This window comes from Panthera tigris, chromosome C2, assembly GCF_018350195.1.
Source record: "Panthera tigris isolate Pti1 chromosome C2, P.tigris_Pti1_mat1.1, whole genome shotgun sequence".
NCBI lineage: Eukaryota > Metazoa > Chordata > Mammalia > Carnivora > Felidae > Panthera > Panthera tigris.
In genome coordinates, this window is record NC_056668.1 from 113,871,994 (window position 1) to 113,895,613 (window position 23,620).

Sequence of the window (23,620 nt, forward strand, 5' to 3'; positions counted from 1 at the left end):
ATTTCAGCTTAGGAGAGACGGCCTTGATTTTAAGTGTCTATCAGGATCTGAATATGAATTTTCAGTTTGGCCAACTTCTGACCATAGAGCCCCTTAAAAAAATTGTTTCAAATATTTAAACCGAAAGTAAGTCCATCACGTGACTCAAAACCAAAAGTAAGTCTATCAAGTGACTCAAAACCAAAACCAATACTTAACCATGAATATAAAAGATGTCCCCAAAGAGGATGCAAAAGATACAGTCCTCGCAAGATCCAGAACCACTCCCAAAGGTAGCAATAGCAAAGACATAGACACCTCCTCCTGAGAGCTGGTGGACAGTTGGTAGAATGCTAGCCACAAGGGGGGGTGCAACCCAATTTCTGTATGGCGTATTCTTGGGGGCCCGATCTGACAGTTGGTCATCTCCAAGAACTGACACTTGCCTGCCTGACAGGCAGAAAGCCAAGCCAAGTTCTCAGAACTCAAATAAGAGACAAACAGGAAAGTGATAGCTGTTCCTGGGAGGGAAAGGATCAATAACTAATGGATGACTTGAAACCAGATTTTAACCAGAGTTACAATCCAAAGAACCAATTCTGACTATGTTTTTCTCCTGCCAATCTGAATCTGAAAAGGAAAAGACTCCTACCACCTTTGCTCGACCAGTCCCCCACAGGCAAAGATCCAAAGAACTGACATGGCAAGAATTCTTCTGTGGATTTTGTCAGAGATCCAGGATCTCTAACTGTAGCTCCTGAACTGAGCAAGGTGTCCCTGGCCAGTGTGCCCTGTGTTGGGTGCCAGAAACTGTGGGGGGGGGGGAAGTTTTACTCAGCTCTCTTACGGTTCCTGGCTTAGTCTGAAAATTAAAACTGACAGATTAACCAGAGAAAGTCATACACATTTTATTAAGATTTTACGTGTACATGGGAGCCTTCACAAGAGAATGAAGACCTGGAGAAGTCAGAGTAGCAAGTTTCTATGCCTTTTAGATAAAGAAACCGCAATGAATTTGTGAAGAATTGGTAGGGTCACCTGGGTGGCTCAGTCAGTTGGGCAACTGACTTCGGCTCAGGTCATGATCTCACAGTTTGTGGGTTTGAGCCCCGTGTCGGGCTCTGAGCTGACAGCTCAGACCCTGGAGCCTGCTTCAGATTCTGTGTCTCCCCCTCTCTGTTCCTCCCCTGCTTGTTCTCTGTCTCTCTCTGTCTCTCAAAAATAAATAAATGTTTAAATAAAAAATTTTTTTTTTAAAGAATTGGCAAGAGTGGGGGGTCTGAGCTAGGGGTAGTAAGTGGTGAAGAAGTAACTAGGAAGATAAGGTTTAGTTTATCAAGGTTTGTTTATACAGGTTTCTTGGCCCCAAATTCCCTGTCTCTGCTGATAAGAATGTCTTCCTTCCTCCTGGTACAGAGAGGGTAATAAAACATGGCAGTTTTATGACCTGTTTCAGCAAAGAAGGGCAAAGAGGTTGGGAGGGGTCAGAGTGACCATCCTGCTTCTGCCATTTTCTTGAACTCCTTCAGTTTAAGGTATTCACTATGCTAAGGTGCCATATTTTGGGGGTGATCTGAACCCTATAAACTTATTGCTTACTCTTCATTCTTCTGTGGAGCCTCATTTTCTACCAAAATGCTGTAGGTCGTTATCCCTGGAAGCAACTATCAGCTAAATCAAGGCACTTGGAATAATAGATAATATTTTAATTATATTTACACTTTTCAAATAATTTTTATATCCACTCTGTCCTTTAATTTTGAAACAGTCCTGTTACGGAGTTACTATAATCATCTATATCATTTACATTTTATAGAAGATGAAACTAACTCAGAGAGATTCTAATTCTGGATTTATTTTGAGGCTTATCTGGGTTGTGTAATGGTATGCACTCATTAGACTGTAACTTATATATGTACACACACATACGTATTATTCTATGGTTGCCAGTTTCCCCAAATGAAAAAATTCTTCACTGATCTTTCCAGTGAATGTCCTAAGAGCACATTTGGTAAACAAGGAGCTCAATCTTTTCAAAACATCCTTCTTCCTTTTTGGAAGACTGCATCAGTGAATAGGTAAATTTTCTTTATAAAGTGTAACAAATAGTAATCTACTGTTAAAAAAAAGGGTAAGTGTGTTTATCGCATCCCATGATGGGGCAACATTCTATTAAAGTCAATATGAAAAATATAATTTGAAAGATATTTTAATCATATGTGAAGACATCAATGAAATAATACCAAATAGGTAAAAAGCCGAATTGTTCTTTTCTTATGTTTTTAAAGTATATTTTTCTGATTTTCCATAATGAGCATGTATTAATATTATTAATCAGTAAAATAATGCTAACTTACTTGAAATATATATGATTTGAGATTACTTTTGTTCCAAAAAAATCACAGGGTTGTTTTGCTCAGTTTTTCTGGTTTCAGTTTTTGAGTTTATTGTTAACTAGCTTGGCTGTTCTACTCTCACTTGAAAGCAACATTTCTAAAACTAGATTAAATTGTCTCCCAAACCAAACTACCCTTCTTGGCATCCCTATTTCTGTCCTTTTTGTTCAAGTTCCAAACTCTGGAATTTTTTTTTTTTTTCAGTCCATCTCCAGCTACCTATTTCCATCCCAATGTCTTTTCTTTAGCGCATCTCTTTGTCACCTCAATTTAAAGTTGTCTCCACATGGAATCCTCATCTTGGGCTCTGTCACTTCCAGCTAGCATGCTGTCACTGCCAGAGCCATCTTTCAGAATTATGTATTTGCTCACGTCACTTCCTTGCTCAAAAACCAAGTACATGGCTTGTTGGAAAAAGAGCTATTCTGGGTCTTTATCAATTCAAAATGAACTGGGTACATTTTGTTTCAGGAAGCAAGGAGGTGCTCAAGGAATGATAGGGGTGTCTCAAAGGGTACAGAAATTGACTTAATAAGATGTTCCCACTGCCATACTTGGACCAAATGAGCATCTAAAAGAATAATAACAGTTATGAATTATAACACATTGAATTAGAAAATCCATGAGTCCACAATAATAGGAAGTTAAAAATGCAGAAGAAACGATAGAATTAGAGAAGCGGCACCCTGCAATCAATCACTGTGATAACTGGTAATCAGTGGATATGAGGATCATGAGTGGATGGTAAATCCATTAGTTGAAATGTCCTTAGGGAATAGCATATCACACAGTCTCAAAGTTATTACTGCACAAATTACTAGTTGCAAGGGGGCATAGGCTTATAGATCTGAAAAACATCACCTTAACCAACAGATCAAAAGCATCACCAATTGTAGTGAGAGGCCCATAATGTATGCACATCCATTAGGTGTTCTTGACAAAATGTTGAACCTAAGTTTGGTTGTGAGGAAGCAATCAGAAAAGCCCAGGTTGTGGGACATTCTATAAGGCAACTTGCTGGTATTCTTCAAAAACAGTTTAATATTCTAAAAAACTAAACGGCAGCAAGACTAATGTAGATTAAAGGTAACTAAAGAGATGTAACCCTGTGTGTAAATTTTCATTGGGTCCTGTACAAAAAAGTAAAAAACAGTTGCAGAACAATAGAATATCTTTATTTTGGGGAGATATGTACTGATATGTTCAGGTGTGAGATATCACAATATGTGCAACCTATTTTCAAGGGGTAAAGCAACAAAAATGTGTAAATAAATAAATATATGTGCATGTATATGTGCATATACATACAGAAAAAGGGAGAGCAAGCAAAAATGGTAAAATATTCACAGAAGGTGAGTCTAGATAAAGAGTATACAGAGGTATATTGACTATGCATTCAGCCTTTTGGTAGATTAAAAAAAATTAATGAAATGCTACTGGATATAACAAGTTGTGCTCATTTTGTAAGCAACTCAAGGGCTGAGTCATGTCCAATAACCTCATTTCCCCAGCATTAGCACCCCATGTCAATCTGGTCTTCATAAACTTCTCCCCTCTGATGCTTGATAAGAGCCCTCTCTTAGGTCAGACCAGTCTACTTATGCTTACAACTCTGCTTGTACCCATCCGCCTATGAATACTGCTCATTCTCTCTACTCAAATGAAAACGTTCTCCTCCTCATCAATACCATCCTCACCTGAACATAAATATGGTCACCTAGGGGGCGCCTGGGTGGCTCAGTCGGTTAAGCGTCTGACTTCAGCTCAGGTCACGATCTCGCGGTCCGTGAGTTCAAGCCCCGCGTCGGGCTCTGGGCTGATGGCTCAGAGCCTGGAGCCTGCTTCCGATTCTGTGTCTCCCTCTCTCTCTGCCCCTCCCCCGTTCATGCTCTGTCTCTCTCTGTCTCAAAAATAAATAAAACCTTAAAAAAAATTAAAAAAAAAATATGGTCACCTAGGCTGACACCTACTGTTTCCCCCTCATATTTATATAAGTGAAGATATTCACATATCATCCTCACATGAGAAAAGCAATGGTCATAGCTTGATTCTTAGAGAACCCACCCTACCTAGAAAATAACGTCTTCAATAAAGAAATATAGGTTGATTGATCACACACCTTCACTGCATTAATGTACGATCATTATTTTGATATCAAAATTCCATAAGAAAGGAACAAATTTACTAAATTAACTAGTTTCCTCTGTGGAATGCCGAGCAAAAAGTCATTTTAAAAACTTATTTTAAACATTAGGTGCTTTTGAATTAAGTGTTTCCATTTTTATGTGGACATTTGGTATTACACAGTCTGCAGTAGGCGTGGATGAGTAGGGGAAGGTACCTATCTGATCATTTATCCACAATATCTCCTTGTCTCATCCTATAGCATTAACCGTCTTCTTCTATGTTTAATTTAGACACTGCTGTCAATGATTTTTTCTTCCCTTGGAATTGCTTTCTCTGGATACTGCCTGGTCATATCCGCTCTGGGCCTTGTTCAGGGTCCATACTGCCGCACTCTCGATGGCTGGGAGTACGCCTTTGAAGGCACTGCTGGACGGTAAGGAATAATTCTCCAAATCAAGAGGCTCAGAAAACCAGAAACACCTGGCTTCATGCTCCTGCTCACTTTCCATGATAACTTTGGGGTTCCATGTGGGTACGTTAGTGCAGAATTTTCCTATTAGTTTAATAACACACAGACCAATTTCTTCCTACACAGATCTCTGGTTAGATGGAGGGTTTTTTTTGCCAGTCTTTTAATGTCCTATGCATTCACTATTTTGAGGCTGATGTGGAGATATCCAAATGAAAGGTGTGTTTTTCCTATACTTCAGAACAAAGCTTTGTGGTTATTGTGGTCTGGCAACTGCTGGAGCCTGGGACTTGAGTGGTTCTAGCAACTCAATCTTGTTTTGTGGCCAATTTGGATGTGTGGTCCATTACAGATGGGAAGGGGCTTGGCTGGGAAAGAATCACAGTACCCATGGATGGTGTTACCCATGCTATGCCATCAAGGACAACACAGAGATAGAACTGGGCAGGGTGAGCAGCAAAGTGCAGAATGAGATCCAGGGACGTGACCAGGTGCAGGAGTTTATGGAGGAGACAGGAGATTATCTAGCATGTATTGAAGAAGAGTCTAGGGCGGTAGCCTTACTTAGAGGGCTGGTGGTTCAGTCAGGTGTTGAGGAACCCAATCCTAGATCGAAGAACACCTCACACTGACATTGAGCCTACCAGCACCTGGTTTATTGACCTGCCAGCACCTGTAGAAACAGCTCTAGAGGAAGCAGGGCCCAGTCGGAGATATAGGAGAGGTTCATTGAATCTCTCCCTGTCTCGTCTTGTGCTCAGAATTCTAATGGTATAAATTGAGGGAGTGTCAGTATCACTCCATAGGGAAGTTACAGTTTCTTCTCAACACCATATGACTGGGTCTATTGTTCAAGGCCCACATTCATTTGAAGGCTTGCATGCTCACCTAGGCCTGCATGGCAAAGCTACTTCTGTGCCCATAGTCACCTTCATTCATTCTGAAGCTTCTAGTGCCACGTGCTTGAGCAGAGCTCTCTTTCAGGTCAGGGGAACTAGAAAATAACTCTGAGCACTCTTGTGGGACACAAGGGGCTTAGGAAAGGGGACCTAATGTAGAAAGTCCCACTGGGTGCAAAAAATCGTTTTTTGTGCCATCATCCCCTGAACTTTCCTCCACACCCAAACCAATGAAGACTTCCCTTTCAAAGCAAGAACCTCAGACTTCTCACATGCCTCTCCATTACTCTTTAAAGTTGCCCTTGATAGTCGTATTCATCCAATCCCAACTATATACAAATATTTGGAGGTAAAACATCGGCAGCCACGAAGGGAAGTTAAGTCTCTGGTCTCCTAAAGAAATTTCCAAGGCTTGGCAATTTCTGGGTGAAACAAGTGTTAATGTTGAAATTCTACAAATCGGTTATCGATTTGCACATTTATGCAACAAAGATTTATTGAGCACCTACTATGTTCAGGTCTTGAATTAGGTGCTAGAGAGTCAAAGATAAATTACATAGGTTTACTTCCCTCTAGGAGCTCAGACAGACCTTACAGAATAGAATACTAAGATGGGAGCTTTTTTGTAGCAGAGAGTCTTCAATGCTTATACATCTGGGTTCAAGTCTTCTATATGCTACTTATAAAATCTATGACTTAAACAAATATCCCTAAGCCTCTGTAAATGGGAGATCATGATCATTTCTATCACATAGAACTCACAATTAAATGGAAGGAAAGCACAAATTAGATTTCATAAATGCTTAAGACATGCCAGCTTTTATTACTAACATCATTACCCTGTGTAATCTTTTATGCCACATGAGGTCCTTCACCTGCCCGGGTGGGGTGGGGTGGGGGACAGTAGACTTAGCCACTGACATGGTGACTGGTATTTGTTGATCTTTGCCATGTACCAGGCACTGCTTTAGGTCTTAGACCTGGCTATTCAGGGGTGCATAAATCACAACGGGGCTCTCAGAGTACACAGTTTAGTGAGGGAATAGATATAGATACAGATAAGATAAAATTACAATATAATAAAGTAAAAGTTGTGATAGAGCCATATATGGAGGTTGTGGAGTAAAGGACTATCAGAAAAAGTGTCTCTATTCCTTCCAGACCCTGCTAATGCCCTTACTAGTCTGTGGTTTACACAAAGAATAAATAGCACCATAGTCCAGGAGAAAAATCGAAACCCTGCAAATCACCTTGCTTAAAAGTGTTGGGTGATCTGTGCATAGCATATACTGGGAACAGTCTTGAGTAAGGATCTTGAAGGGATTAGCTTCCCTAGTGGCTGAGACTGAGTTAAGTGTATGAGGGTGTATGAAATGGGTCTAGGGTAATAGTAACAGAAAATTATACCTGTACCATGCTTTACAGGCTCCAAAGAATTTTTTACACACTTTTCAACAAATATTCATAATAACCCTAGGGTTAGATATATTAAGCCCATTGTCCAAATAAGCCTCTAGAGGTCAGAGAGGTAAAGTCTCTTGCTCAAGATCCTACAGATTCAGGAGTTCCATATTGAATACTCTTTGCCGCTTGAGACCTAAGGGCTATTGACAATATCAGGAAATTCTCAGAGTGCTTCTGAGTGTCCTGGAGCATAGAGAGTAGGAAATAAAGAGAGGAAACAGAGAACGAAAGAAATAGGAGAGAAATGGAGGGGGGAGAAGGAAAAACTAAGAGAAGAGAGAAGTCATGGTGGTAGTGTTCCTCAAAATGCAGAATTCATCTCTTTCTACCACAGACGCTAATGCTCAAGGCCACTTGTCCAGTACCCAGGTTGCCTTAGTTGCTGTCTTAAGGAAAAGCATATTGCTGTTGACAAGACATTTATAAACAACTCTGCCATATAAATAGGTTCGATTGTTTTTGTTTGGGGAATTTTCTGAGGCCAGTTTTCCATTTTGATTCAGTTGAACAGTGTCACCCTTAGGACAAGTGCTGATAGCCATAGCATTTCTGGAAGTGAGCATAAGTCAGCAGGGTAGATTCAGCATGGTTTTAAGATTATCTTCATAGTGGTTTAATTCTCACAATCTAGTGCAAAACTAAACTAATTGAACCTTTCAATCTTTTGCATTCCCACCTCAGAATCTAAATCTTAGCAGCAGTCAAGCAGCAATATTCTAAAGTCACCCTGTGGACTCCAAACCAGGAACAATAGTATCACTGGGAACTTAAAAAATCTTGGGGCGCCTGGATGGCTCAGTCAGTTAGGTGTCTGACTCTTGATTTCGGCTCAGGGCATGATTTCATGGTTTGTGAGATCGAATGCTTTGTTGGGCTCTGCTGGGACAGTGTGGAACTCTCTACCTCTCATTGCCCCTCCCCCACTCACTGCCTTTCACACGTGCATGCTCTCTCTCAAAATAAATAAAAACCAATTAAAAAAAGAAAAAAGAAAAAGAAATGAAAAATCTTAAGCCCCATCCAGACCTTCCGAATCAGAAATTCTGGGGTGTATCTCTGTAACCTGCATTTTCAGAAGCCCTCCAGATAATCCTGATCTATGCTCAAGTTTGAAAACCAGTTTGAAAGGTCTTTGGGACAGAGTCTAGGAATTTCTAGCAGCATTTACCTTTGCTATTTTGCCACATGTGTGATTTTTGTATCTAGCACAAGCTCAGCTTTGTCTCTGACAGCCCAGGCTAACTTCTGGACTTTTAGTGAAATGAATAATCTTCAACTTTCTTGGTATTGACACATGCTGTCTTTTGTTACTAGTGAACTTATCCATATGTGCTTGCTTTCTAACTGAACTAAAATGGTCTCTGAGACAGGCATCATGTTTAAATAAGCATAGCCCAATGCTATGCATACTATATATTATATATATATATATATATATATATGAATGATTTTTTAAATGTATTAATTCACATTTAATAATATTATGTATTTCAATCATATATATTAATTTCCCAAACAGACCAAACATCTGTGGCCTTCTTGCTTGGACCAATCTTGCTGACCATATCCCTCCTCTCTGTCAGTTTCCTTACAGATTCCAGCATCTGGATTCAGTGCCTGGAACCTGCACATGCAGTGGAGTGGAATATCATTTTATTTTCCATTCTCATAGCACTCAGTGGGCTTCAGGTGATTGTTTGCCTCATCAGAGTAGTCACTCAGTTATCCAAGATACTGTGTGGAAACTATTCAGTCATCATCCAGGTAATAGATCATTAGTGGCACCTGTACGTCTTCCATTTTACCCCCACTGTCCAAGATTCAGTGACTCTTGTTGAATGGTTTTTAGACTCCCATCATTTTCTTTCCCTTCCTACTGTCCTTGTCTTTACTCAAATTTTAATATTTCATTTTTTTATATTCCAATGTGTCTGTTGGCTTGCCTATATGAAATGAATCAATGGAATAGTTATAAAATCTGCACTCAGTGTTTAGTGGTGAAAATAGCAGAAGTGTTTTGCATGAGCAACATTTCAGTGTTCTGTGTAAAAATAACCCAAAGCACAGAGAAGTCTTACTGTTTATTGAGAATTTCCCTGTTCATAAGATAACTGAAGGCTCATAACATTATCCTATTGAAATAATTTCTCTTCTGAATGCTGCTACATTAACCTAATAACTATTCTTTATACTGAATCATTAGCAATTGATTTTAAAGGAGAGAAATCTGTTTTTATACCTTCAAAACTGCTTCTGCTTCATCTACTAAAATACTGATGTTAATTTAGTTTGGTTGAAACTGCTAAAACTCCCCGGCAAGTCCCAAGTGAACAGAAATCATGAGTGAGTAATCTTGCGTCTTATTTAAAAATAGCTACACCCTTCCTGGTAGTTTCAAATAGATATTTTCCAAATTCATCATGTTTTGATTATGAACTATAATTTTAAGTTGCTACCTGGATTATGGATCATTAATCAAGCCAAATTTACTACTTTACTCACTTTATTTTTCTTTTTTCATAGCCTGGAATTATTTGAATAAGGACAAGAATGTTTTCCATTATCAAGATATGCCATCTGTTTTTCTCATATCTACTGTATAGACTTAAGGGCAATATTCCAGTGATGATGTTTTCTCCATTTGGTGTTTGTTGTGCCTGCTTATGAAATTTACATTCCTCACTGAATGTACCAACTATGCTACCTTTCCACTTAGAATATTTTTCTAAGCAATATGTGTCAGGATCTTCAGAAATGTTTATACCCTTTGGTCAAACAAATCCATTTCCAATATTCCATACTATGGAAATAAATAAGAATAGAAGATAAAACTTTATGAAAATATAAATAATACATTATTTAATATTCTGGAAAATTAGAAATATCCAACAGTCTAAAGTTAGGGGAAGAATTAAAGAGTAGTATATTAGTTGTAATATAAAGTCATTACAAAATATGTCACACAGTCATTACAAATTACATTTTTAAGATTATGAATACTGCTAATTTACAAAACAGATTATAAATTCATGTTTATAGTATACATATAACCACCTAAAGTAAACACCAAATAATCAAAATTTACAATAAAAACTAAATCTAGAAGGATTTTCAGAAAAATGTCAACTGTCATTGACTTGGATCATAGGTGACCCTTCCTACTTTTCTGTATTTTCCAAATTTTCTTTATTATGTTTTATCATTAAAATACATTTTTAAAACTCATATTTTTACTATCAAGATTTTTTGCTTTTTTCTGTTTAAAGATACTGCGTTTTTCATATGTTTTCCTACCTTGAGTATCTATAATATATCATAAACTAATACTTAATGTTCAGTAAGGAAAGTAGTGAGGTAGAAAAGACAAAAAAAGTTTTATATAAGCCTATATAATCTTACTGAGCTGTTAGCCTTATTTTCTCATTCCTGATGATGAGTGTGGTGGACTACAAGAGGTAGCCTTGAAATAAATGATCAGTTGAGGATATGCTCAATGGGTTAAAGAAAGTGACCATTGATCAGTTGATACCTATATTATGGGCAGTTACCACTACTTGCATTTATAGAAAAAAAATTAAGTAAAACATTTAGAAACTTTCTACCTATACTTACCATGACTTCTTGGAGAACAGCAGCCATGTTTTATGTTTCCCATCATCCATAGGACATAGCATAAAGTGGGCATAGTAGACACTCAGTGTTGGATATTCATGTCAGGCCCTTCTCCCCTTCATTGTTGCTCTGCTGAACACCTGTCTCCAACATAGGCCCACCAGGCCATAACACTTCTGCCACTTGCCCATTGCTCTCCTCCATGAACACTGTCAACAATACTCTGTCAACACTTGCTCTGTGCCAAAGCTGGGCAGTAGCCTGGGGCAAAGGGGAAAATGCTTCTCTCTTTGGTGCCTGCTCTGCCTACATCCTCCTTTGAGGGCAGCCACCCTGTCCACAGCCTTTGCTGATGTAAGTAAGCATCCTGAAAGCAAGCCATGTTGTATATCAGATGACCTCCATGCCCTGGACCCAGCAGAAGGAATTGGGACGGGCACCCAAGCCATGGGCAGCCTGTTGTTACCCTACTAGCTTTGACTGAGCCACGAGTGAAACACTATCCAAATGAGATTGGTGGTCATTCCTGCTTGAGAATCTCAACTAGGAAGCCAAGAATGAAGCAACCCAGTCACTGCTTTCAGGAAAATAATTAAAGGATGAGAAAGGATGCCAAAATACTGAGAGTATCTGATTACTCCACCAAGCCCATAAACTTGTCATATCCAGCACGCTCTTTTCTTAGGTCTCCCAATGACTCCTCAGTCCTCTTGTAAACAGACTTCTGGAAGGTCAACCCCACCAGTTTGTCAGACACGTTCAGACTGTCTCAGTCTTATTCAGATTCAATACAGCATCATACCTTGAGTGGACCATGAGTAGACAGACGTCAGCTGAACGACTCCACCACAGAACTGGAAACATTGTCTGAGAACAGGGGTGCAGCCAAATGCAGTACAGTGTATGTATTATTAAATTATTAACACAGCCATCCAAAATTTTGTTTTTATTTATTTTTTTAATGTTTTATTTATATTTGAGAGAACACAAGCAGGGGAGGGGCAGAGAGAGGGGGACAGAGGATCTGAAGCAGGCTCTGCTCTGACAGCAATGAGGCGATGTGGGGCTTGAACTCACGAACTGTGAGATCTTGGCCTGAGACAAAGTCAGATTCTCAACCAACTGAGCCACCCAGGTGCCTCCCGCAATTTTGTTTTTAAAGAGCATTTGCTAATGATTTACTTTCAAAGAAAAAAGCTGGATACAAATCTATGTGGGAAGTTTGAGCTCAAATTTTTAAATAACCATCTGATTACATGCAGACATGTATAAAATTTCAGATACAGACCAAAAAAGACAGGAACAATACCTAAATGTTAACAGTTAAGAATTATTCCCTAATGATGGGATTATGACTTATGTTTTTTTATTTGAAATTTTCATTTGAAAATGTATTTCTTAAATAATGAGAACAAAAATCTCATTTAAAAAGAAAGTATCCTCTCATCCTATCTGTAAAATCTGTTTAAAGAGCTGAGAATAGAGAAACCCTAAACATGAAGGCATGTGTGTGATAGCCTTTTTTTTTTTTTTTTACTCTTTTCATTTTCTAATTCTCAGAGAGACTGACTATTGCTAGCTCATTTTAATTAGGAATGAATTCTGCTTTATACATTTATGCTTTTATATTTGCAATTTCTCTCATTTCTTTTGCTTCAATCTCAATGTAATTTTTCTGACTTCTTAAATTCAATGCCTAGCTTATCAATTTTCAATCTTTCTTTTTCCCTTCTTAAAATAAGCATCTAAGACTTCGTACTTTTTCTGTAAGTACCACTTTGGTTACATCTTCCAAGTTTTGAAATGTTGTATTTTCCTTATTACTTAGTTATAAATATTTTCTACTTTTCTTTATGATCTTTCCCTGTCTATGCGTTTTTAAATGTGCTTTTAAAATTTCCAATTATGTGAGTTTAGGCTTTTTTTTTTAATTGATTTCCAGCTTAGTTATATCGTGATTATACAATGTGGTGTATATGATTCTGATACTTTGAACATTTTTAAAACATGTTTTATGGTTACTATTTGTAAATATTTTATTTACTTTTTTTAATTTTATTTTTTATTTTTTAAAATTTACATCCAAATTAGTGTATGGTGCAACAATGATTTCAGGAGTAGATTCCTTTATGTACTTTAAAAGTATATGTTTATCCAAATATTGGGTTCAAGATTCAATAGTGTCCATTAGGAGAAATTGTTAATTTTGTCGTTCAGATCCTTGGTTTCTTTTTGGCTGTTTGCTTGATCTATAGTATCTATGAAGATTAAATGGGTGTATGTATGTATACTAATTTGTATAATCTTATTTACATATTATATATAATATAAATATAGAATCTATTTATTATATATTATTTATCATATATTATATTATAATTAATTATATATTAATATATTATATATTATAATTATATATTATATTATATATTTATTATATGATTATATATTATTATGTTATATATTATTAATTTATTATATATATTATATATTATATTATTATATATAATAATTATATTATATATTATTATATAGATATATAATAAGTAAATATATAAATACACACATATCTCAGAAAACAGTGTTTGGCACATGGATACAATTTATAAGTAGTCTATAACGTAGTGGCTTAAAAAATTTTTTTTTAATGTTTATTCATTTTTGAGAGACAGAGTGTGAGTGGGGCAAGGGGCAGACAGAGATAGGGAGACACAGAATCTGAAGCAGGCTCCAGGCTCCAAGCTGTCAGCACAGAGACCAGCACTGGGCTCAAACTCACGAACTGCGAGATCATGACCTGAGCCAAAGTCAGACGCTTAACCAACTGAGCCAACCAGGCACCACTATAATGTAGTGGTTTAAAGATGTACTCTGGAGTCAGAATGCTCAGATTCAAATCTGGGCTCTGCCTTATTAGCTGTGTGATCCTGGTCAGGTTTATTTAAGGCATTTGTGCCTCTGTTTCTGAATTTGTAAAGTAGGAATAAGAACAGAGCTGTGTACATTTTGAGGTGGTACATATAAAGCTCTTAGAACCAGGGTGACTCAGAACCCAGTGTAGTTGGAGCAGATTTGCAATGTCTAGGACCTGGAAATACCACAGCTACAACAGAATGGGAAGGGAGTGAAGAAAGGTCCTAAGGTTCTAGGGAGAGAATAGGGTCAGAAGTCTGGGGAGGGAAAGGTAAAGTAGGCAAAGGTAAGAGCAGGCATTGCTAGGCTAGAGAAAGTGCAAGAGAGGCGAGCACTTCATTTTGTCGTTTTGACGCATGTTTGGAGAGTATAAACATAATAGCCATCATAATCTGATTCCTAAAACCCTAGTCTCTGGTGTATATACTTCCATCCCACTGAAAAGGTACGAGGAGGGGGTGTCTGGGTGGCTCAGTAGGTTAAACATCTACTCTTTATCTCAGCTCAGGTCTTTATTTCAGCTCAAGTCTTGATCTCAGGGTTGTGAGTTCAAGCCCCACGTTGGGTTCCATGCTGGGCATAAAGCCTACTTAAAAAAAAAAAAAGCTACAAGGAAAGGATACAATTATGAAAACTACAACTATTTATATTTAGAATGACTCCTGCTAGTTCTGCTTCCTGCTTTGTGAGATGAAGCTGGAAGTTAGGGACAAGATTCCAGTCCCAGAGGAACTGGGATACCTGGTAGGAAACCAAGGTAAGAAGTCAAGCTTGAGTGTGTGTAATTGGGCAGATAGGGCAGGACACACAAACCTGGCTACTAAAATCCTTTTACTACATGTGATGCCTGGCTACCCTGGCCAGAGCCAGCCTCTGCCTGACCCAAGGAACAAAACCAGTTCAAATCAAATGTTTTTTCTGCATTAATATGAAAACACACACATGCACACACACACACACACACACACACACACACACACACACAAAATCTGATTTCACTCCTGCCTGAAATCACACTAAATTTATAATAAAGGTTTTTTTAAAATGTAAACCAACAAATATTCAGAGATTAGGGGAGACAGCAGCAATAAAATTACAGAAGCTACAAAGCATACTGATAAAACATAACTGACAAAACCACCTTAAAAAAACATGAAAATCCCAAGCTTTAGGAGTAGGGGTGGTAAGCTGAGAGCCAGCATAATTTACATGTCAGAATCTTCAAAAGACTCCCCGATGGATAGCACCAGATACATCTGGAACTGGGAGTAAAGGAAGACCAACGAGAAGGATTGGGTGAGTCCCTGTATCCCTCTCTATGTCACTGGAAAATGGCAGACACTTGAAAGTTTATCCTCTGGAAAGGGCAAAAGAGAGGGTCTCTGAGTTCACCAAAGAGATGGATATTACACCCAAACTAGAGAGATTAAGTGACTGTTACATCCTGAATGAGGGATACTGAGACACACCTGCCCCAAAGCCCTTTTAATCCACTCAGATCTCAGAGTAACTATTAGCCAGAACTTTCCCTTCTAAGTTGGAGCCTCTTGTAGGGAGTCTGGCCAGTGCAAGAGGGAAAACTTAGATACTAACCGTGGTAGGCTGAATAATAACCCCCCAGAGTGTCCATGTCCTAATCCCAGGGGACTGTGAATATGTTACCCAGAAATGGACTTTGCAGATGTCATTAAATTAAGGATTTTAAAAAGGGGAGATTATCCTGGATTACCCAGGTAAACCCAACATAATCACAAAGGTCATTATAAGAGGGAGACAGGTATCACTTTCAGAGAAAGAAGATACAAGGACAGAAACAGGAATCGAAGAGGAGAGAAGCTGTCAGGAGGGGGTCAATCAAGGAATGCAGGTAGCCTGCAGAAGCTGGAAAGGTCGAGGAAATGGATTCTCACCTAGACCTCCAGAAGGAACTTGGGCCTGCTAACCTCTTGATTTTATAACAGTGAAACTGATTTTGGACTGTCATTCCCCAGACCTGTATGATAATAAACTTCTGTTGTTTTATGTTACTATGTTTGGAGTTATTTGTCACCACAGCTATATGAAATAATATAGTGGCATTTGCAATGCTTCAATAAATGTCTCACCCAGTTTACCCAACAATGAAGTTCAGAGTCAATAAGCACACACTCAACTTCCAATTAGCTCTTCCCTTCCTTCATAATCATGAGCAGATAGGCAAGGGCCCTCACACATCTGAGGAACACGTCTTACATGAAAGATAGAGACTTTTGTTTTAGTCTCTATCTCTATCTAAATGAAGACCGATTCAGAGGAAACCAATTGGGAAAGACGAAAACTTTAAAAATATATATATCATGCATTCCTCAGGAAGATGAGAAGATTTTGTGTTCATGAAGGAAGACAAGAATTATATATTTTTTAAAAGCATTCAATGAACAACAACAAAACTCTTAGAAATTAAAAATAAGATAGCATAAATGAAAAACTCAGTATAAGATTTGGAAAATGAAGTCAAGGAATCAGAGACTAGAGCAAAAAGAATAAGATTTTTTTAAGTGAGCAAAAACTAAGGAAAATTAGAAAACTAGTCAGTCTAAGAAGTCAACACCAACTGATAGAAATTTCTGGAAAGAAAGACAAGATGGAAGACAAAAATAACAATGCAAGAAAATTTCATGAAACGGAAGAGCATGACTATCCATATAGAAAAGTTATTCCAAATAGAGTTTTAAAACCCCTGATTGAAAGAGGATATTCTACAAGCTTTCAGAGGAAAAATGGAACAGGTCACATAGAAAGTATAGGGAATCATATTGGCTTTAAATTTCTAATAGCTAAATTAGAGAACAACTGGAGCAATGCCTTTAAAAGGAAGGAAATAATTTTGAAGGAAATTATTTCCATGATACATGACATTTTCTATGAGCAACTTCTCAAAATATCACCTTCCTGGAGAATGCACTCCACCAAAATGAGAGAATTCTTCCTCCTTGAAGAGGAAGAATTAAGATTCAGGAAACAGGAGATAGAACACAGAATAAAAGTGAGGGGAATTCCCAGAAAGGAGGAAAAGTGTGTTCCAAAATAACACCTGTTCACCAGGTGTAGAGCAATAGTCCCCTGGAGCAGTATGACTTGAGACACAAATATACATCAAGGGCAGTGATCACAAAGAACCCTGATGCAAACATACTATCCTTTAACTTGAGGACAGTATGCCCGAGTGAAATTTGTATCTATACCTGGTCTGGCTTACCCATGTGCTGATGTTCCTGCTCTCCCTTCTGTTGTCCACTCTTTCAATCAGCTGAGGACCCTCAGCACTTCTGCAAAGTGCTCCTCTGCCAGCTCCTAAGAACTGAGAGGCCATGGGGCTGTTCCACTTATCTTCTCCCAAGAGCCTTCAGCCAAAAGTTACACAGTTGCCCTTTTCGAACACAAATGGGTTTATGTTTGCTATTAATTTTTTTCCTCAAAAAGAAACAATATATTGTTTAAGAAATAGATATCTTAAATAAAATGATTACAGAAAAGAGCAGCTTACTTTCCAGAGAATGAGCTGTGTTCACCTAGGCCAATTCAAACCTCTCCCTGCCTGTTCCTGGGTCTTTGACAATAAGTTCTGGATTTCATACAAAATGGTTTTTTGGAAGTCGGGGGAATTTTAGTTCAAGGAAAGTCTCAAGCACAGCAGTGCAGGAACTTGCATTAATATTGAGGTTTGGTAGCCTTTCCCACTTTCTCCAAATTTGTAAGCAATCATATGTGCAACCTAGATCTTGTCCTCCATATTCTTCCATGTGCCCTGAGGTGTTTGGGCACCCTTAGGAACTCTGGTTCTGGTAGAGTTCATAACTTGCCCTCTAGGCACTAAGGTTAATATATTTGAGTGATTCTAAAGATTTTTATAAGAACTTATTTTTATTTATAGACAAAGTTGGGAGCCTGAGATCTTTAGAGAACAACTCAATATAGCTTCTGGACTACCCTTCATCCCTTTTATTTTCTGTGAGAATCTGGTTCTCTGTTTCCAGAACCACTGTATCTAATGTCGAGATACAACAGAAGATACTCAATGGAAATTGGAACTCCTTTAGGCTGGGAGCTGTGGTTTCGTCTGCAGACCACGTACATAGATCCCTGCCGAATGAGTACCACTGAGCAATCTTGGCCTCAGGGCGTCCAGTTAAAGCTATTCCCGAAGGGCCTAGAAAAAAGAACCCTGGAAAATCAGCAAAATGTGAAAGCTTCCATTCCAGGGAGCAGGAAGAGGTACTCTAGCTGAGTCCTGCAGCTCTAGGGAATCCATCGGGTCCACCGTGGTGGAAATCTCCAGGAGTACAAGTGCTGACTGTCATGGAGGAGTCTTCCATCAGCTTCTCCAAACTGGAAAATGAAGCTCCTAGGAGTCATTTGGTGTTCGTGGATATGACAGGGCACATCTCACTGCTTAACCTCTAAGTTTAAAGCCGACTCTTCCCCTATTTTGGCAGAGGCAGCAGTATCCAGCCTAGGGGAAAGACAGGAAGGTGGAAGAGAAACATTTGCAGGAATCCTGGAGGCAGTTCTGAGTACCTTGCGTCAGCTTTTATAATACTACAACCCCCTAAGGATGAGTTCTTTTGTACCTGAAGATCTAAAAGGAGAGCCAAGGGGAAAAACTATGGCTGACTCAGAGTTCAGGGGCCCAGATTATAGCTCTTTTGGAGCTCAGTGATCAGAAATAGGGTTTGATCCCTTATGTTAAAGAGTCATAGTAAAATCATTGAGTAAAAAGTATGTTTGGGGAATATGATAATTATTTGATCTCAAAAAGCACTTTTGAAATTGTAAATTACAAAGGGGTAAAGATACCTTTTTAATGGAGATATCTGACATCACTTTCTCTAAGTGACCCAACTGAATGTAGGAGGCATGTCGGTGCCTCTTGCATTTCCCCTAAGTTCACCCCATAGGGCCTCTGCAGATAGTTCCAGTATAGGCAGACAACTTTCTGCATCTAACTGAATATATTCTCTGGATGTAGGGACGTGCTTATACAGGAAACAGGGAGGCCAGAAGTGCCTGGGAGTCAATACCCCAGCAGTGACCTTCAGGTGAGTAAATTTCATAACCTCCATGCGTTTCAATCTGATAGTTCTGAGGGGGTACTATTCAGTTTTTCAAAGAATCCCCAGCCCGACTGAATCCCAGCTACCCACAGCATTAACTCACTTTTTGGCTTCTTTCCCTTCTTTGATTCACTTCCCAGTGCCAATTAAATGTAAATATTGCAGGATTTTAAAGTCATTGAAAGTAATGGAGAACTGCTCAAATCACACACAAGGTTTTGACAAATAAGGATTTGGCAGGTTAGGTTAGCAAATGTTTGAAGAAAAGTAAAAAAAAATTATGACAGGTTATATGTGTCAAAAGAATGATTTGAATATGATAGATTAAGAGATGCCCTTAGGGGGCGCTTGGGTGGCTCAGTTGGTTAAGCGTCTGACTCTTGGTTTCAGCTCAGGTCATGATCTCACGGTTCGTAAGTTCAAGCCCCACATCGGGCTCTGTGCTGACAGCATGGAGCCTGCCTGGTATTCTCTCTTTCCCTCTCTCTCTGCTCCTCCTCTGCTCTGTCTCTCAAAATAAATAAACTTAAAAAAAAATTTAAAAGGATGCCCTTAGTATTCCCTTCAATATTTAGCAAAATGACCCTATTTGTAAAGGTACTACATATATCGAAAGTGAAATGAAAGAATCTATATTGTGCTCTCTTAAAGCTTTGTTGACAAAAATTATAACATTTAAATCCAAATAACACTTGATTTGCTTTTGCCTCATCCTAAGATTTTGTCCAGACTTACAGGCCTAATCAAAATTGTGTGTTAGTGCTGGAGTGCAGGTCATGATCCCAGGGTCATAGGATTGAGCCCCTACATCGGGCTCCAATGAGCATGGATACTGCTTAAGATTCTCCTTCTCTCTCTCTCTCTCTCTCTCTCTCTACCCCTCTACCCCAGTCATACTTTTTTTAAAATAAAAAATAAACAAATAATTTTAAAAATTGTGTTAAATATAGATTAAACCATGTAAAACTTATTTTTAGAAATAAAAAAGTAACATTTAAACTGATACAAAATAAAATAAGCTTATTTTCCCAATTGGTTTCATTTCTTTTTTTAAAAAAATTAATGTTTATTTATTTTTGAGAGAGAGAGAGAGAGAGATTGAGAGAAAGAGAGCGTGTGTGAACAGGGGAGGGGCAGAGAGAGAGAAGGGGACACAGGATCTGAAGCAGGCCCCAGGCTCTGAGCTGTCAGCACAGAATCCAACACGGGGCTCAAATCCATGAACCATGAGATCATGACCTGAGCCAAAGTCAGATGCTTAACCAAGTGAGCCACACAGGTGCCCCTATAATGTAGTGGTTTAAAGATGTACTCTGTTTTCTTTGAAGAATTCTGATCTACAAAATCACAGTTTGCTCATTCTTAAAGATATTAGGGGAACCTGGATAGACAGGACTAGCCAACATTGTACTGTTGTGGGAGGGAAAAAAGTTTTCTCATGCACAGTTGTGTCATAGTTGCACCTGAAAGTAGGAAGTAGGAACATTGTGAAGGATATGCAATGTGATGTCCCCAGAGCCATCAGTTCCTGGTTCCTTCAAGTCACTATCTTATATCTTAGTCTGAAAACCATGAGCGAAGTAGGTAAAACAGTGAGGCAAAGTGACATACAGTTTTATGAATATGGAAGGATCCTTTAAAATACTGTGGCACAACAATTTGTAATGAAGAGGAAAATGCTTGAAGTACAGAGAGGATAATCTGATTTTTCAGCGTAGCACGTTGCTTATGAACTTGAGCCCTGGAGCCTGAATGGCTGAGTGTTCAAATTCTGGCTCCGTCTCTAATTGGCTGTGCAACCTTGGGTGGGAGTCTTACCTTCTTCCTTCTGCTTTACTTGTCTCACTCTTGAGGTGGTAGAGATTAAATGAGTTAAATTCCTCAAGTGCTTAGCACATGTAGAAAGCAGACCAAAATTGTCATTATTGTCACTCTTATTGTTTTTCCAGGTCACAAAGCCAGTTTCAGGGTATTCTACAATGCATTCATTCAACAAACATTCATTAGGCACATACTGTGTGCGAAACACTGTTCTGGATGCTGAGGATACATCAACAAACAAAACCAACAAAAATTTATGCCCTAATGGAGTTTACATTTGGTAAGAAGAGACAGACAACAAACCTGATAAATAAGATTTGATAGTAAATTGGAAGATAAATGCTATGGACAAAAGGAAAAGTAGGGGGAAATCCCACGTGCTGGGGAGAGGGGAGGTGGAGCAGGTGTTGATATTAAATCATATGGTCAGGGTAGACCCCACTGAGAGGGTGACATACATACATATTTATTTATTTATATTTTATTTATTTATTTATTTATTTATTTATTTATATTTTAAGTAGGCTCCACACCTAACGTGAGGCTTGAACTCATAATCTTGAGATCAAGAATCACATGCTCTACCAACTGAGCCAGCCAGGCACCCCAAGACGGTGACACTTAAATTAAAACCTAGTGGATGTGAAGAAAGGAGCTATGAGGATACCTGAGGGGATGCATTCAGGCAGAGGAAGTGTCAGCGCAAGAGGCTTCTGTTGCAGGTGTGGCTGGTAAGGCTGGGGAGCAGCAAAGAAGCAAGCCTGGTCAGAGCAGAGCAAGCAAAGCAAAGTGGAGGTGGGAGAAAAGAGGTAACAGCAGGTGAAATCCTTAAAGAGCTTTGAAAGTCATAGAAGGGACTATGGATTTTATCCTGCAGGAAATGGAGAGCCATTGCAAGGCTTTGAGAAGAGGAGTGACCTGATGGAATTTATATTTTTAAAGGGTCACTCAGGCTGTGTTAAGAACAGACTGGAGGGAGGCTAGAGCAGAAGCAGGAAACTATTTTGGAGGCTGTTACAGTTCCCAAGAGGGACACAATGAACGGCTTGAACCAGGGAAATGTTAGGAGAGGTGGTGAGAAGTGGCTGGATTTTAGATTAAGTAAAACCTTGGATTGCAAGTAAGTTGTTCTGTGAGTGTTCCGCAAGATGAGCAAACATTTCTAATACATTTTAACTTGATAAATGAGTGGTGTCTTGGAATACAAGTAGTATGTGACACGGAACATCACATGATCACAGATGAGCCAATGATTCTTCTCTCTCTCTTTCTCTCTTGCTGCAGGATTGTGGGTGATCATCTCCCATGCTCAGATGCTTGGTCTCAGGCTGTGGCGTTTGGCAGAAATCAGTGATTTTTTGGAACATTGGAAGGTGCCCACTACTGGTACTAGTGTTTTTCTGTTTGTGTTTTTTTTGTTTGTTTGTTTTGTCACTTCAGAGCACCTATGGAAAGTCCTTTGCTTTTCCATGCAAGAGTAAGCTTAGGAAGGCTTTGCTTCATTCTAGGTCAGTCTGCCTGCAGGTAGACCCTTTCTTCTGCTGCCTCACTGCCAGTTACATTAAATACAGTATATGACAAGAGTTTAGGAGTACTGTACTGTAGTCAACATCTGTGCGAACGTATACTATGGCTCTATGCAGAAAAAGGTTGAAAAGAAAGGAGGTAAAAAGATGGAGCTGATTACAGTGGAAGTTAAGAAGGAAATCATCAAGAAGTGTTAACGGGGTATGCGAGTGGCCGAAATTGCAAGATTTTATAAGAAGTCTACGTCTTGCATCTCGTCTGCAGAGGAGGGGGAGAAAAAGGCAGAGGAATACCTCACTTCAAATGAGATTAGGGAGATGTGTAAAATGTGGGAAGCAGTGCAAAATTTTGTAGGAAAGCATCACCTGAATAAGGCTGTAGCAGTGAGAGCGATGAATCTGTTTAACGACAATGCAATGTCACATTTACGCGAAATCCTCAAAAGGAGGCAAAATCAATTGTCATTGGATAGGTTCCTTGTTAAAGTGGCACGAAAAGGGAAAGATTCCATTGAGCCAATAGATAGCAGTGATTCCGTTAGTGATAGTGAAAGTCGTCCTACACAATAACCCTCCTCTCTCTTGTCTCCCTCATACCAGCCATGAAGGTTTTCAAAGGTAAGTGCAGGTTAATTTTTCTTCATCTTTTGCATTTGCTTTATTATTTTGTATTATATTAAATTATTGTATCATTTTTATATGAATATTTTTGGGTTGTAGAATAAATCATCTGAGTTTCCTTTATTTCATATGGGGAAATTCGCTTTGATAGGCAAGTGTTTTGGATTACAAGCATGTTTCTGGAATGAATTAGGCTCACAAACCAAGGTTTTACTGTACACTTTGAACAGGTGACAAACTGAATGTGAAATGTGAAAAGGAGAGGAGATAAGGCTAAATCCAACGTTTCTGACCTGGCTTAGAAGGCTGAAAGTGCCATGAACTGAGATGAAAACGGCAGTGAATAAAATGGTTTTCGCAGGATGAGCAAGATCGGTTCAGTTTTGTGATTCTTCTTCTTGTTTCTCTACAGGTAAGATATTTTCCTCTTTCTGGCTTCTTTCAAGATGTTCTCTGTAGATTGAGTATGATATGCTTAAGTATAGGGTTTTGTTTTTGTTTTTTGGTATTTATTCTAGCATTTGTTTTCTGAGCCGTTCGGATTTGTAGCTTAGTAGTGTCTGTCACTAAATTTGGAAACTTCTTGGTCCATATTACTTTAAATATTTATTTTAGTCCATTTCTTTCATTCTTCTTCTGGCCCTCCAATTTTGTTACATTAAAAATTATCTCATAATCCTGGAATATTCTCTGTGTGTAT

General features: G+C 38.6%; 1 protein-coding gene across 2 annotated transcripts in view; it reads left to right on the forward strand.

Moving 5' to 3' along the window:
• Nucleotides 1-10,487, forward strand: part of TM4SF18 (transmembrane 4 L six family member 18) — a 35,330-nt gene extending 24,843 nt beyond the window's left edge. For both annotated transcript variants that reach the window (XM_007086318.3, XM_042999014.1), the window contains exons 5-7: nt 4,793-4,935; nt 8,918-9,098; nt 9,858-10,487. In XM_007086318.3, the coding sequence (XP_007086380.2) occupies nt 4,793-4,935; nt 8,918-9,098; nt 9,858-9,872 (339 nt within the window). In that variant the 3' untranslated portion in view covers nt 9,873-10,487. The remainder of the gene's footprint in view (nt 1-4,792; nt 4,936-8,917; nt 9,099-9,857) is intronic.
• The last annotated feature ends 13,133 nt before the right edge of the window (nt 10,488-23,620 follow it).